A 15465-nucleotide genomic window follows, 5' to 3' on the forward strand; every position below is an offset into this window, starting at 1 on the left:
GTGTTCTATTTCCAAATCAGAATTTAGTTATTTGACCAAGAATGATGATAGCCATGCAGTGTTCATCTGGAGGAGGCGCCTAAAGAGGCTATCTAGCCTACTTGTTTTAAGGTTTTTATGCAATACAAAATATGTAATAAATGACATGTGATATGATTGATGTAACGATGAAACAAAACTCTCCTTTATTTCAATGAATCAACTGAATGGAACCATAATTAAAACACGCACATGAACATCAAGTTTTAATCTGTATGTTATATCCTGCGCTGGAAAACTGACTGTATCTAATTCGGATGGGCTGGTGGAATGGCGATTACACTATACAGATCTTATATAGCCTATCCTTACATCTGCTCTCCCCTGCTGGTGCTGCATGGGTGTTGCTCATGAGGTCAGCCTTGCTTTATTTTTGCTTAAAGGAGACGCAACAAAGCGCACTGGAAGACGACGGTATATGGGCGTGCAAATAGTGTGGTTTGCTATAGCTTTAAGAACATAAAAATAGTGTCGGGTTCTTTAAAAATGGATTTTGCATAGTTATCATAGCTATTAACTAAGTTTTGAGTAAATGTTAAATAAATATATGCATCTGATTTTCAACAGAGGCTGAAGTCCTCAGTGAAACATGTTTGCCAATCGGATTAGGGCCTTAAACAATCAAACTGTTATTTTATTTTACATTAAGCCTTGCAGCCTTCTCAAATCAAGAAATTATAATTAACTCTTCCGGATTAAAGGTAGGAATCATTATAATATATTTGCGGTTATGGAACCGCCAATGTCTGAAACAATCGGCAACAAAGAGGAAAGACAGCTAGCAATTGCTAGTGAGGAGGCCGCGCAAACATCCCCGTCACAGGGTGCAGTGTCCACCCCGCGGAGGGCATTGAGAGGACGCGGAGCATATCGCTCAAAGACCGAGGTTTCTAACTCGCCAAATAGGAATGGCGCTGCATCGAGCACCCCTGCGTCAGGTCGGGTTTTACGTGATCGTTCAACTCGAGCAGTACCGGCTTGGCGGCTTAACGAAGCCAGTGAGGATACGGAAGAGCCTGGCTGCGATGCCGATTCCAATCGACGGAGAAAACCTGCAAATCCTCGGCGGCGAAGAAACACTGCAGCTGCCAGCGCCACAGAGGTGGTCAGTGAGACTGGGGATCATTCCAGGCCAGCTACAGGGTAACGATAGTTTTATTTACTATTTATAGTCAGAGGAGATGTAAAGTTAGCGTTGGTATTTGAGCTGTTTTATGAAACATTTGATTAAGTCTGACGAAATGTGTATTACAGAGCTAATTGGTTTTCAATTGCTAGATAGTGCCGTTTGCATTTAATGGTACTTAAATCAGTCTGCCTGACCTCTAATTTGCATGGTCCACCTCTTCCATGAGTAGCGTCCGACGGTAATACCCCATCGCACAATTCCTTTAAGATGGGAGGGTTATAAACTTGAGCAAATGTATGAGTAGGTGTGTACATCCATCCCAGGTTGGGCAAAGTTACAGGTGCAAGGCAAAATACATGGTTAACATAAGGCAATGAATGGGCCGCCTTTGATTCATAGAGAATGTGACCAGAAGTCTACAAGCATGGAAAGTTGTGACCAAATAAATCTACATAGCCAACTGACAGGGTTTAACTTAAACTGTTAAAGCATCCATTTAATTTGAGCTGTTCCTGTGGACGGCTGTGCACGTTTCCCTCAAATATCTTGCCAAGTAATACTCATCAATGAGATGTGTCAGTAATGCACTGGTATTTCTATTCAGCTAATCACAGAAACCCTCCCCCTTCTCCCTTGTGCCCCTCTCTTCTGCCTTTCATTTTTACTGTAGTGTAGATAATAAAAGGGATTCCGCAGTTACACGAGGTAAGTATATTTTCTATCACTTCCATTGACATTAAACACATAGGCCTGTGAACTTATTACTCATGTCTAATTGTGATATTTGTTTGTAGCCCCTCGCTCAAGGCGAAGTCAGGCCCAGGGCCGATCTAAGACACCCTCCACTCGGCAATCTGGTGGGTCACCCAGAATGGTCTGCAAAAGTGAGCCAGACGCTGATGCATCCTGTGGTAAGTTTTGATTAAATGTGTATTTTAAGGCTAATGGGATACTTATGTTAAGTTATACTAGTATGCATATGTTTGGTTTTAAAGAAGTTGTACCCATTTCATTAATAGAGTCTGTTTGTTTAGTTGTGACAGACAAGACTGCTGGCAGGAGAGCCGTGGGAAAGTAAGTGACTCCTTTGTATATACATGCACGCACATGCAACGATAGCTGCGCAGTATGATTGTTAAGTAATGAACGTTGATGCCTCATGCCATTAGGAAATAGTAGCACCCATTGCTTCCTCTAGCTCCCTTGCTAGCACACTCCCTCCCCAAGCTAATGGTGTTAAAATGTTTGCGTTCGGGCAGGAGTAGGTCTGAGCCACACGATCAGACGAACACAATGCACACAAGTAGCATGGAGTCGTTTGGCTTTAAATGTGTAGCTGCCATGTTTCCCCCCCGGTGACTGTCTTCACTGATCTATGCAGAGAGAAGAAGGAGAATGAGGATGGTTCTGAGAGAGCACAAGTGGAGGAAGAAGAGGAACTCTCACTTCAAGCTGACTCACAAGACCAGAACCTTCATCCCAAGCCTCAAAGGTGGGTGTCCATCTCAAAGAGGAACCAGAGATCCCATTCTCATTTAGTTTATTGTTTTTTTATTTACAGGGACCATGCATAGAATAGCTTCTATACCAGGGTTAGCTAAGTAGCTAATTTGCATCTGTAGTCCCTGGGCAGGATGTTCTAGCACAGTTCAGTTCCTCAGATCCTACTTGAATATAAAACATTTTTTTATAAATGGGATGCTTTGGATGGTGTCATTGATCCATGCTGCTCAGGGCAAACTGAGAACTGTATCTTGCTATGGATAAAAAGAGACAGACATGTGTGCTTTCTCTTGATGCCCAGCTGTAACAGAAAGTATACGTCTGGTTTCTTTACAGTGGGGGAGAGGAGGGGTTAAGCAGTGATGAAGATGTACCATTTAGAGATGACCTAAATGATCAGAGCTATGACCCTAAGGCTGAGAGGTACGCTCTGTGTGACTGTATGCACATGCAAATGCAATGTCTGTGAGTGAGTGCACTCGCAACACTGACATGATTGCAACCTTCCTCATCTATCTGCTTCCCTTGTGTATATGTCAGGGACCCACACAAGCCAAGGCGCAAGCCCCCTTCCCGAAGTAAGGAGAAGAAAGAAAAGGCTCCACCCAAGGAGCCCGAGATCAAGACCGAGGGTGGAGAAAGTGGAGATGTGAAGCAGGAAAATGAGTTTGGAGAGGTCGCAGAGCCACCCAGGAAGTGAGTTTGAGATCTGATGTGTGATTTAGCCAAAGTCCTTTTAGGGAAGTCCCTCCACTCGGCAACCATATTGCAACGCATTTTGGGCACTTATTTGTATTCACATGTAAACTCTGACCGCTATTAATAAATGTTGCAAGCTTTCGGAAACACTCAAGCGTTAACTTTTAGATATACGGGATGTAGCAAGGGCCTCAGGCAAAATATAATTTCACTTCACAGATTCTACATTGTTACATTAAAGATACATTAAACATCGTAATTATGCCCCATCCCCAATAATGCCATCTTTTATAGTTAAGTAGTGGCTCTTGGCTTTATTGGCTCAGGTAAAGAGGCAATACAGAGTTATGTCTAAAGCTAGCAAAATGACATCACATCTGCCTCAGACTTGCAAATACCACCAACTACACACTACAGTACACATAGGGAATAGTGACATCTAGCTATCTGTTAACTGATTTATCTAGACATTATATTGCTTTGAAAATTATTCTTACAGTTAAGAGAATCAAACTACATTAGCAATGGCTCAGTCAAGTAGTTTGTTAATAATATATTCACACGAAACCATAATATTTAGGGATGCTCTATAAACTAGATGCATACAACAGTGTACCTTTAAAACAAGAATAATCTGCTTCATACCGCTTTAATGTTGGACTCTGTTGAACTGCAGTCAATCTAAAGCCAATAAAGGTTCATGAGACACTCGGTTATCAAACATTTCTTTTGATGGGTGGCGCTGGAGGGGAGACACTGGTTTTAATTGAAGGGAAATTCCCATTTTTGTAATAGAATGGTCAGTGCATTGTTTGAAGGAGTAAATCTGTAAAACTTTGTTTTATGTCTCACGAAGCTCTCAAATTCATGAGGCATATCCCTCACAGACATGTTAAATTATAACACACAAATTAGAACTTTCAGGTCACGTCATGTTCAGAATTATCTTGGTATGATGTAGTCAGTCCACTGAGGGGTCAATTATAATAATCCAACTTCTCCATTCTTCAGGAGGGGTAGGCGGCGAAAGGATGACAAAAGTCCTCGGCTTCCAAAAAGAAGGTAAAGTTGTTCCCATCCCTCTCCCACCTGTTCAACAGATAGTATGTTGGAAAATCCATTTCGAGAACACTAATTGGTTTCCGAAAAAGAGGAAAACTAAAGCCCACACAGTCTGAAGTGGTCATCCATTAAACCCACTTTTGTCTGATTGCTGTCTCGATTTAAACCTCTTCAACATGTATTTTTTGGGGGTGTGGCACCTCAGTGATTGACGTTGCCTCTCATCTGTTTGTACCCACGCAGGAAGAAGCCTCCAGTGCAGTATGTACGCTGTGAGATGGAGGGGTGCGGGACCGTGCTGGCTCACCCTCGTTATCTTCAGGTTTGCCATAGAAACCACCGCAATTATACATGAACCTATTCTGACTTAATTGTCGCTTTTTTTGTTTGTTTGGTGGTTGTTTGTTGGTGTTTTCCTCGGTGGCGCTCATTTGTTTTTCCTCCGTCTCCCACTCTCTCTTCTCTTCTCTTCTCTTCTCAGCATCATATTAAGTATCAGCACTTGCTGAAGAAGAAGTATGTGTGTCCTCATCCCTCGTGTGGTAGGCTGTTCCGGTTGCAGAAACAGCTTCTGCGTCATGCCAAGCACCACACAGGTACAGTGCAGCGGATCAGTCCTGAATCTCACGCATGAAGGAGAGAGGCCTAGACATGCAGCCTTGAAGGGCTCAGTTCAGTGAGAAGACAAAAGCTGCTGTTTGGATTGGAATCATTATTTGGAATACATCTGCTCAACTGGCAATGTGATCTGGCAGTTGATACAGATATGAATGGAAAAATTAGGTCTGTGGGTCTTTGACCCTGTTCATATGTTACTAAAGAATCAAAACTCCTGTGCTAGCCTTGGCTGCCAGTTATTCTCCCATGTACTGAGCACATTGCCAGGAAGGAGCAGTCCACCCCCTCCTGTTATCAAGAATGGCCAGGGTCACTTCCAGCATCTTAAAGAGAAATGTATCATACAGTACATGCAGCAGTGTCTTCAGACCACAGACCCCTTCTTCCGCTGCTGCATTACTTTAACCACCACAACCAAGTTATATTTGTGAAGCAATGTTTAAAGGACTTGCATATCTCAACTTTCAAGACAGGATGTTGTACATACATTCACAAATGTCACGGTGGGGTTAGCACTTGTCAACATGAGCATTCTGTTCTGTGTCCCAGATCAGAGAGACTACATCTGCGAGTTCTGCGCTCGTGCTTTCAAGAGCTCACACAACCTCGCTGTGCATCGCATGATTCATACTGGGGAGAAGCCCTTACAGTGAGTATGACACAAACACACATGCATAACCTGATAGATAACAGCTGCCTTATAGGTGATTATTGTGAGATGTTCTTGTAATAATGTCCGTGACTTCTTAAATTCTAAATAAAATAAAATATGTTTACAAAAAGTGTACAAAAATCACTTTTTAACTCCCATTTCTCCCACCCCTGTCTTGTACTTTTCTCTCCCACTCCTACATCCCTCACTCCCTGTCTCAGGTGTGAAATCTGTGGCTTCACATGTCGCCAGAAGGCATCTCTGAACTGGCACATGAAGAAGCACGATGCCGACGCTTTCTACCAGTTCTCCTGTGGCATCTGCGGCAAGAAGTTTGAGAAGAAGGACAGTGTTGTGGCCCACAAGGCCAAAAGCCACCCGGAGGTGCTGATCGCTGAGGCGCTGGCTGCAAACGCTGGTGCCCTCATCACCACCCCTGGAGCTCTGCTGGAGGCGTCGTCCTCCCTCCCCGTGTCCGGCGTGGAGCAGCAGCCGCAGCAGCCCGAGGCCCAGCAGGTGTTGGTGGTGGGCGAGGACACCCACACCCTCCACACCATGCAGGTGCCCGTCACCCTTGCCCTGCAGACGGCCGCGGAGGACGACGGGGACGTCGGCGGCGCACAGGAGCACCAGCCGTCTCACGCCCCTCAGCCCGCCCACACCCACGCGCTGCAGATGCCCCTGCAGTTTGTGTCCACGGTGGCGCCGGCCGGCTCGCAGGCTCCCCAGATCCACCAGCTGACTCTGCACTCCGGCCAGACGCTAGTGGCCCAGCCCAAGCAGCAGCAGCCGCAGCAGATCACCCTGCAGGCCTACAGCCCGCAGATGCAGACGCAGATACTGCACATGACCTTCCAGCCCGTGACGCACGGCGTTCCCGTGCAGCAGCAGCAGGCGCACATTCAGCAGCTCCCCTTGCTCTCGGCCACCCCGCAACAGCAGCTTACCCTCCAGCCAGTGCCCCAGCAGCAGCAGCAGCAGCAGAGTCAAGCTCTCCAGAGGCCCCCAGATCCAGGCCACCCTCCCAACCCCACCCTCCTCACCCAAGTAGTGCAGGAGGACCCCACTGACTGCCAGGAGACTTTGGGGTTTGCTCACGACCCTGCACCCCCTTCTTCCTCCCCTCCTCCCTCCAATTCTTCCCCCGGTCGAGAGCCAGGGGACACAGGTGTGGTGTGGGAAGGAGGTGAGAATGGGGAAACTGGGGACATTGGAGGGGTTTGGGAGAGGGGCAGTGAAGGGGGAGGTCCGGTTTTGACCCATGGATCAGAAGGTCAGGTACAACATGGACTCATATAGATAACCGGTATGAATGATGTCTGGAGAAAGAAGAGATACGTACGGAATTCTGTCATGCAAATATTTAACCAACAAACTCACTAAAGATGCAGTGGGATTTGGTCAGCATTGTTTGCCTGATGTGACATTCCGACCAAAATGAAGATGATAGTCCTTCCCCTTACTGTACCCTTATGACACAAAACCCTATAGGATCACAAATATCTTCTATGTAATCAGCGTAACATTTGGTAGGTTTTTAGAACTGTCTGTATCAGGGAAATTTGTGCTTAAGTTCTCATTGTTTTTTGTACATAAACCGTTTTAGTCCTCTATAACCATCACAATATTGTGTGTGCTTAGTTGAGTGAAAGACACTGGGTATCTGGATTTTCAATATAAAATATGGAAGTCCAGACATCTGCCATGTATCCTTTTTTCATTCTGACTCTGCCAGTGTTACTTCACACCTGTGGATTACTGTGTACTTACTTTAGCTATAATCACATCAGAAGGCACCAAAAGAACATATTTATTATTCACCACATCAGAATGAAATAAAGACTCCAATAGAATATAATTTTGTCTTTAGTTGTAATACTCAGATCCGATAGTATTTTGCCGGCTCAGTAATATTCATATGGAAGAGACATTTGTTTGATTGATCAAATGATCGTGTTATTCACCATTTTTAAATGTAAAGTTCTCATCTATAGCATCTTCAAAAACTGTTCTAAACATAACAGAGAAAAAAGGATGTAAGTTCTTATAGGGACAGTAGGATGAGTTAAGGAAAGGTTGCCCTTGTTGCTTCAGGCGAACTTGTGATGGGCCATCTTGTGTCAAGCTGCTAAGTCCACTTGGACATCTACAACAGGGTACAACTATGAAGTGACATTAGTGGTATGCTGAGCATAAAGCCTGAGGTGTGTTCAAATATGTGGTGAAAGTTCCTGGTGGGCTATTTTCTTTGAGCGCATAAAAGTGACTTTTTAATTGTTAGCTTTAAACTCTAAATAAAATGGCAAGCAAAGCATAAAAAAGGGAACATGGAAATAGCAGCAGACATTTAGCCTGTGCTTGCAAAATGTTAATGTACATTGGGCTTCAGGCTCAGCATACCACTTATCTCATTTTGTAGTATACTCCTCTGGTCAATGCCAGACAGCGATAACCAACATACAACAGCAAGCAGATGGCATAGGCCATCACAGGAATAACATTTTCCATGCACAAATCTCTTCAAATATGCAATTCCCACCTCATTCCACATGAAGGCAGATATCACATAGCCGTTTGACAGTGGCTTATACCGTTGCAATAAGATGAACACAATAGAACATAGTGACCAACTGCCTTAAGCTGCATTCACATACGTCGCTACTCGCCCATCTCTGAGCGAGAACTGTCAATGTAAAGTGAATGTGTTCTAGCTGAATGTGGCCAGGACAGGCGATGCGAGGACTAGCGATGCGATGTGGGCGGGTACAAAGTTAAAATAATTTTAACTTCCAGCGATGCGAGTGAAGCGAGTGGAGCGAGTACCAAATCAGAATGTAGAATAGAGATGATTGACAGTTAACGGAAGCGAGGAGCGATGTGCGAGTAGCGACGTATGTGAATGCCCCTTTAGAGGCCTCTATGGTCTTGGCTGTCTGAATGGCCATTATGAATTGAATTAATTTAATACTACAGCATATTTTAATATCAAGGTATCGGATTTAGGGACATCTAACATGCCACCAAAAAACCTGCATATCCCTGAAAGCCATGGTTACAAGATCACACCTAAAGGAGCATCCCAGAATACTGAATAGCCACTTCAAATGGACACAGACTTTGTTTTTTGTTGTTTGTATTCTATTAATGGCTAGTTAAGGTACAGTAAATGCATGAGGAAAATACATCTTGTAAACACTCAAACACACTTGAGTTCACAGGATCATCAAAGGTTTCTTAGCTGGTTGCACCACTAAAAGACAAAGTTCTGCGCATAACACAATCATAGAAGTGAATGGTTTGTAATGATATGTAAAGTATTTATAATTTATTATTATACTAATAGCATATTTCACATGCCTGTCTATTCCAGGCTGTTGGTACGTGTCCCCCCCCACCCCCCACCCCATCTTGTACAGAGTGAATTCTGTACCCTTAACCATAATGTAAATTATTACTGTATGTTGAGAATGAAGAAAAGTCAGAATTTACAATTTCACACACAGACTAAGGCTCTGAGATCACCAAACCCACAGGCTGTCATCCACATACACAAACATCCAATCCTCTCAGAAAGGAGTGGCCCTGTCCTTCTGCCTCTGGATGTCATACTGCTTCAGCGCCCGTTTTGGGGGGATGAGTGTTTGGCTGAGGCCGACTCTCCTCTTCTTTGTGCGCCCCTCGTCTGCCCCATCCTCTTCTTGCCCCGGGGTTTGGAGCAAGGGGGTCTGACAGTCATGGGTCTGTGATGGTGCCCGTGTTGGGCTGGCCTGGTCTGAAGCGGTCTCTGGGCCCTCATCAGGTGCCGTCGTGCTGTCTGAGGTGACTGAATTTTGGAGATCACTGTCATGGGCATACTTACAGCGGCTTCCAAACCGGCATCGTCCATCCTTCCTGTAAGATATGCACATTTTCTTACCACCAATCTCTGCAGGTCTCGCCTGCAGTGTAAGTGGCACATGCTTCTGCAGTACATTCAGGCGCTCATCAGCCTGTTCCTTAAACGGATTCGTAAAAACACTGCTGCCCACCAAACCACTCGCCCCAAGAAGTGGAGGCGGTAGCTTGTTGGCTTTCAGGGTGGATGATGCAGGAGGAATGGGCTCCTCTGCTACCTGAATGGGCGCGTGAGGCTTTGTCCGAGTGTCATATTTCTGTTCTTTCTCCTTCTCATCATCACATTCGCGTTCAGAATCGCTGGAAGCTGAGCCGGATTCCAGTAGAAAGTTGCGACCCTTTCTCGCCTGTTCAGCTTTCTCGCCTGCCTTCTCTGCCCTAACATTGTAAATAAACAGACAATCATAAACAAAAAAGGTTAGCCAGGCTGAAGAGATATTGAACATTAATCCGCAGAACACTGACGTTCACCATACACTCTGCAGTTGTATCGTTGCAATAGTTAACCTTAGCAGCTAGTGAGAAGATTGATAACTTACTGTTGACGACTTCTTTTCACATCAGTGTCACTATCAGAATCAGAAGACACCCCATAGCTAACGAGAGAGTTCATAACCTAATATTTGTTGACAAGCAAGAGCTTGTTAGTGTTTCACCTGAAGCTACCGGTTAACTAAATGACCTCCGGAGTCTTGCTATCCAATGCTGCCTAACATCAAATACACATTATGTTCTACAGAAGATACAATGCATCTGTCAATTTGCTGCAGAGTAGACTATTCTACTAAATCTGAAGCTTTCAATTTGAGAATGAGTGGAAATCGCTTCTGTTATGAGCCAAGATGGCGGCAATCTCAGAAGGCTCTGCAAACGAGCACATATATGCCCTCACCTGTGTCGGAGTGGTATTGCAAGACATAAAGCTGGTACAAAAAGGCACTAGTTTGAACATGTCTGACCTTTTCTTCTGAAAATTCTAGAAAGACAGGCCAAGACAACTTCAACAATAGGTAGGCTTGGTTTAACAATGGGATCTTAGGCCAAATAGGGTCAACATGTGACCTATGAATTGTTCATGAAGACCATGATGTCATGCATGGGTTGTTAATTAAACACTGAACTTGCCTACACGTTTGTCTGTGTTACTATATTTTGAAGGCTACAGTTTGTGAATGACGCATAATGTGACTTACTGGAAATGAAAGTGACTGCAGAAACCTGCTATCAAAATTACAAGGCCTAGGCTGGTCTATGCTATGTGAAAACTAGGCCTACACACAGAGGGGCACAGTACAGGTGAAGAAAACATAATCACACTATTCCTTATATATACTGTGACCAGGAGATTTCCTGAGTTTACTATCGTGGCCTAGTTTTGTTAAGGCTTAGGCCTACGTTTTAAAATAGCCTGTTATCATCGTCATCAATGTATCATGTTGTATTTTATTGTAGGCCTATCAGTCCGGGAACTTAGCCTATAATAGATCTTCAGCGTTAGCCTATAGGTCAACATTTCCTAAATGACGCTTCAATAAACCCATGTTATTCAATTATAACACTTAACTGTTGACTTTGACTCCTCCCTGTCCCTGCTTCCATCCCGTTAAATTCCATAGAGTACACCTCGATGTTCTGTAAGGGGGAGGAGAGTGAAGGTTGGAATTTAATAACAGGGGGCAGCGTTTAGTATGATTAGCTTTCCGAAAGTTCGAAGGATATTCTACTGGTGATGCATTTACCGAGAGGACAACAAATCAGCTCGTTTATTTAACCTACGTTTTAGTTGGACACCTACAAAGACAGAGGTTAAGCTTTGGTTGGAGACGTTGCGGATATTAATGAGAAGAGTTATTAGTTGCCCCGGGGAACATAGGCGAAGAAGAACTGAAGTCCTCGTCCGCGTCGCCCGACTTGTGGAGTTCTCCGCTATCTATGGCTGGGACAGGAGCGAACGGCAGACAGCTGAAAGGGGGCTACAGGGCAACAGGGAAGGCTGTTCAGCTTGCCCGGTTGTTGTATACCGAAAGTGTCCGACTGCTAGACCTCTATGTGAGTAACTTGAACGGGTCGGCCTAACTTAGTGCTGCATCTGTTCACTTTTTTCAGTGTTTACCTCTTTCCCCCATGACTGCTTCTTGCGTCATGTTTTAGTCAGCATGGATGAAATGAATGAAGTCATTGAAGAGGGGCAGTAGGAAAGAGAAGAGGGTCAGGACACTTTGGAGATTGCATTTGAGTGTGCAAATGTTAATGTACTGTAGCCTACTGTCCATTTAAATAATACTGTCCATTTAAAGAATTGACTTCGACTTCGATCTTTCCTCGTCAGATCTTTCCTGAAGGGCAATGTTGCTGCATGTGAGGGCTGCTAGGAGCGAGGGAGCGGCATGCCGCTTGGAATGTAGCCTAACCTTTTAAGTATGACAATTAAACCCTTACCTACATGTGAATTTCGCAAAGCTTTTTTAGGCTGTGGAATAGCAGACGACATTAACATCATAGCCTACTGAAGCTGGGCAGTGGAGACTATATGTAATGGTTTCCCAGTATGATTTTAAATTAGGCTACTTCTGATCCTTTTTATAAGTTTTCAGTTCACATCATCTATGACTGGTCCAGGTGGCTAAAACAGCCTCACTGCTTCAGGCGACAACATTCTGTGATGTCACTCTAGCTCATGTTACCCACCACTGGTGTATCCTGTGATGGACCTAAATGAGATGTAGCCTAGGCTACATTAATATTAATGACTGAATTAACAAAGTGAAACATTTGATTGGGGAATTAGAATAATGTAAGGGCCCTTCCACCATAATCAGGAGTTGTATTAAAAGCTCAGTTTAGGCCTACCTTAATCAGGTTGGGATTAGAAAAAAAAAAAAAAAAAAAACAGTAGGCTACTTCTTATTTTATATGGTGGAGAAATGGAAAGCTAGATTTAGTTTTAGAAGGTGACAGCTTTTTTTTGTCTGTGGGCCACTTCACGATCTGTGCTCTTTATTGTTGGTTACTGGGGTGAACTTGAGACCAGCACAAAGCAGACAACACTACCACTCTCACAAGACAACTCTCTCTTTCTCTTTCTCTCTCGCCCTCTGCTCTTCTCTCTCCACACATGCACACACACGCCAGCCTATCCCTCCCCTTCCTCATATCCTTTCTGCTGACTGATCCCGTCTCCTGTAACTCATTCACAGCCACAGCTTATTTTTCCACAGGGTTTCCATTACAGATCACTCCAGACACTAGAACCTTTCTCAGGATGCCATTGACATGGCCCGTTTCTTCAAAAATGTGTATTTCACAATGCTACCAAAATGGCCATTTAACATGATCTCTGGCTTTTGTTTGTTGAAGTTCTCCCCAAAGTTGTTGTCTTATTTGCCTTCAACTGTGTCTCCAGAAAGAGAGGGAGAGCTTTCCACAGACTGCTGTCTCTGGGGACCACCTTGTATCTGTGCCTCGGCCAGCACCCCAACTTCCTGCAGGCGAGAGGGTATGGCTCGTTCACACAGCCCTTGGGCAGTGCCAGGGTCTTCTGGATCGTGCCATAGTCCTGGAGGATACAGAGCTGGGGCTGCCAGGGGACAAAGAGAACACAGAGTACCTTAGCCAGCGTAAAGTGGTCAAGGAGAGGCTGGGGCACCTGTTGCAGAGCACCAAGGGCCTCCTACTGGATGGAGGTGGTACTGCAACGGTGGGGACAGGGCAGGCGAGGACAGAGGTAGGGCAATTATTTGGTGGCAGTTATGCATCACGTTACCTGCTTTATCTACTGATTTTCTGTGGAATTGGATAAATAGAAAGAAACATTATACATTGTTGATGTAGTTTAATGAATAACACTGTTGTAGTAATTGAATCTATGGCACTGTCAAGTAATTTACAATACCATACCTGGACACTTACACTCACACATTAGGCTTCTTATGACGGGAAAATAGATTAATGAATTATTTTGCTATTAATGCTCTCTGTACAGTTTACCTGTTGGTATAATATTGTAGAATTATGATAAAGTAATAGTAAAATTCTAGCCTGTTATGGTCAATAATTAGCCTACTCATCACATAGGCCTATTTCAGCATGGCTGGTACCATGATGACCCATAGTAATGTTTGGACACAAGTCAACAGATAAGAAGTTCACTTAAATGTATTGTCTCAAATATGTTTATTGGGAAAAAATTTCATTCAACTTGGAAGTTGACATGACATTTACATGTTTCTTTAAGAATAATCATAACAACAAAAAAACAGCAACGGACATCAAATGAAAACAGAAACAGTGACACACATGGTACAATTATTATACAATTATACAATTATACAAGAATCCCTTCCTACAATCACCCACCCCTCCCACCCCAGGAGTGTATCCTAACTCATGTCTTAATGGCCTTCTCCGTCAAGATAAGAGACCAATGGAAGCCAAACCTTCTCAAAGGCCCTAAGCTTGTCCTTCAGAATGAATCTAATTCTCTCCAAGTGTAGAGTATCTGTCAGCTCTGTCAGCCAATGCTTGAAGAAGGGTACCCCTTTCTTTTTCCAAAATAGTAAGATCATGTTTTTTGCGATCATAACACCATAAGCCAGAAGACTCTGATGTGCTACATTTAATTTCCTCAACTCTTCAGATATACCCAGAATTATTAAAACAGGGTCAGGCTCTGGACCTCCAACATCATAGAGAGAAAACAGAATATATCACACCAAAACCACTTAAATTTATTTAAAAGAAAGATGTAGGCTAAATTATGCTCCCCTTGCTCATGATATAACTGGAATTACCTATTGTGTATTTGACTTGGCCATCGATTTTAGTTATTTCAATACGTGTCTGGAGTGATTGTTTCACATAAACAGTCAATGGGTTGTTGGGACAATGAGTCAGTAAACTCAAAATCTAAAACCTGATGAGGGCTTTAGATGAACAGGATTTTGATCTAATAACAGAATTGTGTCTCTTCCCAGCCATTACCTTCCAGATATTTCCTAGTTTACCTCTAGGGGGCAGTGTAATGAATGAATAAATTGATTTTCAATGATTGCATACTAGCATGTTACTTTTTTATTATTATTTAAAGTAATGTAACAATTAAACTAATATTTAGAAAAAAAAATGTGAAGTGAGTGACATATGTATTCAATTAATCAACAATCTCATTATAGTGTTCCTATTATAGCAGTGTTTTGAATACTCTTGTCATTGTCATAATGCAGTCAAGGGTGACTTATAGGCCGGCATTATATAGAGTTATCGTAAGTATTATATAGGGTCATTCACCCGTTTATTTTTGCACGTTGTCTTATTGTTGTAGTGAAGTATTGCCCAAAAGATAATCTGAGTTCTCTCTTTTTCTATGTTTCTATCTTTACAACAGGAGCCAGATGGAGGCTTGTTTGCTTTGAAGGTGTGGATTTATCGGATCATTCAAGATGTGGTTTACTGGACCAATATGGCCTCTGAAACACTCCCTATGGCTCCTATGGAGGCTGGAAATGAGACAAGGAAGATGGCAAGAAATAGAAGGAAGGGGAAGAGAGTAGGACGTAGATGAACATCTTGAAAGATCCATAGAAGGTAGAGAGAGAGAGAGAGAGAGAGAGAGAGAGAGCGAGAGGGAGAGGGAGAGAGAGGCAAGGAGTAGATCCTCACTCAAAGTCGAAGATCGGAATGCAGGGAGATTCTGCCAGAAAAAGAATGGGCTGAAACGCCTAAGGCTGTGAACTTTGAAAACCTGTTACATCGCTTTATATTCTTGATCCTAACTGTCAAGTTTAAGGATAGGTATTCAATCTAACACTTCTCTGTGAACTATGAACTAATCACAGTTGTATGTCAGAAATCATACTCCGCTGTGATGGCT

General features: G+C 43.5%; 3 protein-coding genes across 5 annotated transcripts in view; 2 read left to right on the forward strand and 1 right to left on the reverse strand.

Annotated features, from left to right (window-relative positions):
• Positions 1-379: 379 nt before the first annotated feature.
• Positions 380-7398, forward strand: zfp91 (ZFP91 zinc finger protein, atypical E3 ubiquitin ligase). Of its 3 annotated transcripts, none has more exons than XM_062517715.1 (12): positions 381-1182; positions 1839-1873; positions 1963-2079; positions 2203-2242; positions 2550-2660; positions 3008-3094; positions 3212-3367; positions 4382-4432; positions 4676-4754; positions 4914-5028; positions 5600-5699; positions 5924-7398. In XM_062517715.1, exons 1-12 carry the CDS (start codon positions 770-772, stop codon positions 6999-7001), a joined length of 2382 nt encoding a protein of 793 aa, XP_062373699.1. In that variant the 5' UTR covers positions 381-769; the 3' UTR covers positions 7002-7398. The 3 variants fall into 3 exon arrangements, with proteins under 3 accessions (XP_062373706.1, XP_062373699.1, XP_062373715.1); XM_062517731.1 differs by having other exon boundaries at positions 802-1182; positions 1844-1873; XM_062517722.1 differs by lacking the exon at positions 3008-3094 and having other exon boundaries at positions 380-1182.
• Positions 7399-8553: 1155 nt separating this feature from the next.
• On the reverse strand, positions 8554-10439 carry si:ch211-113e8.11 (uncharacterized). The gene is made up of 2 exons (XM_062517744.1): positions 10136-10439; positions 8554-9974 (listed from the first exon to the last, which is right to left on the reverse strand). Exons 1-2 carry the CDS (start codon positions 10207-10209, stop codon positions 9269-9271), a joined length of 780 nt encoding a protein of 259 aa, XP_062373728.1. The 5' UTR covers positions 10210-10439; the 3' UTR covers positions 8554-9268.
• Positions 10440-11297: 858 nt separating this feature from the next.
• The window catches only part of cntf (ciliary neurotrophic factor), a 5366-nt gene continuing 1198 nt past the window's right edge, over positions 11298-15465 (forward strand). The window contains exons 1-3 of the mRNA XM_062517757.1: positions 11298-11645; positions 13000-13320; positions 14980-15465. The exon at positions 14980-15465 is cut by the window's right edge and continues 1198 nt beyond it. Of these exons, the coding sequence (XP_062373741.1) occupies positions 11529-11645; positions 13000-13320; positions 14980-15156 (615 nt within the window). The 5' untranslated portion in view covers positions 11298-11528 and the 3' untranslated portion in view covers positions 15157-15465. The remainder of the gene's footprint in view (positions 11646-12999; positions 13321-14979) is intronic.

Source organism: Sardina pilchardus, chromosome 2 (assembly GCF_963854185.1).
Source record: "Sardina pilchardus chromosome 2, fSarPil1.1, whole genome shotgun sequence".
NCBI classification, from domain to species: Eukaryota; Metazoa; Chordata; class Actinopteri; order Clupeiformes; family Clupeidae; genus Sardina; species Sardina pilchardus.

Bases quoted from the DNA above. Each gene is read 5' to 3' on its own strand.
- si:ch211-113e8.11 (XM_062517744.1), bottom strand. From the start codon at position 10,209: ATGAACTCTCTCGTTAGCTATGGGGTGTCTTCTGATTCTGATAGTGAC. The intron at 9,975-10,135 runs GTAAGTTATCAA...TTACAATGTTAG, and splicing joins GTGAAAAGAAGTCGTCAACA to GGCAGAGAAGGCAGGCGAGA.
- zfp91 (XM_062517715.1), top strand. From the start codon at position 770: ATGGAACCGCCAATGTCTGAAACAATCGGCAACAAAGAGGAAAGACAG. The intron at 2,661-3,007 runs GTGGGTGTCCAT...GTTTCTTTACAG, and splicing joins CTTCATCCCAAGCCTCAAAG to TGGGGGAGAGGAGGGGTTAA. The intron at 4,433-4,675 runs GTAAAGTTGTTC...GTACCCACGCAG, and splicing joins CCTCGGCTTCCAAAAAGAAG to GAAGAAGCCTCCAGTGCAGT.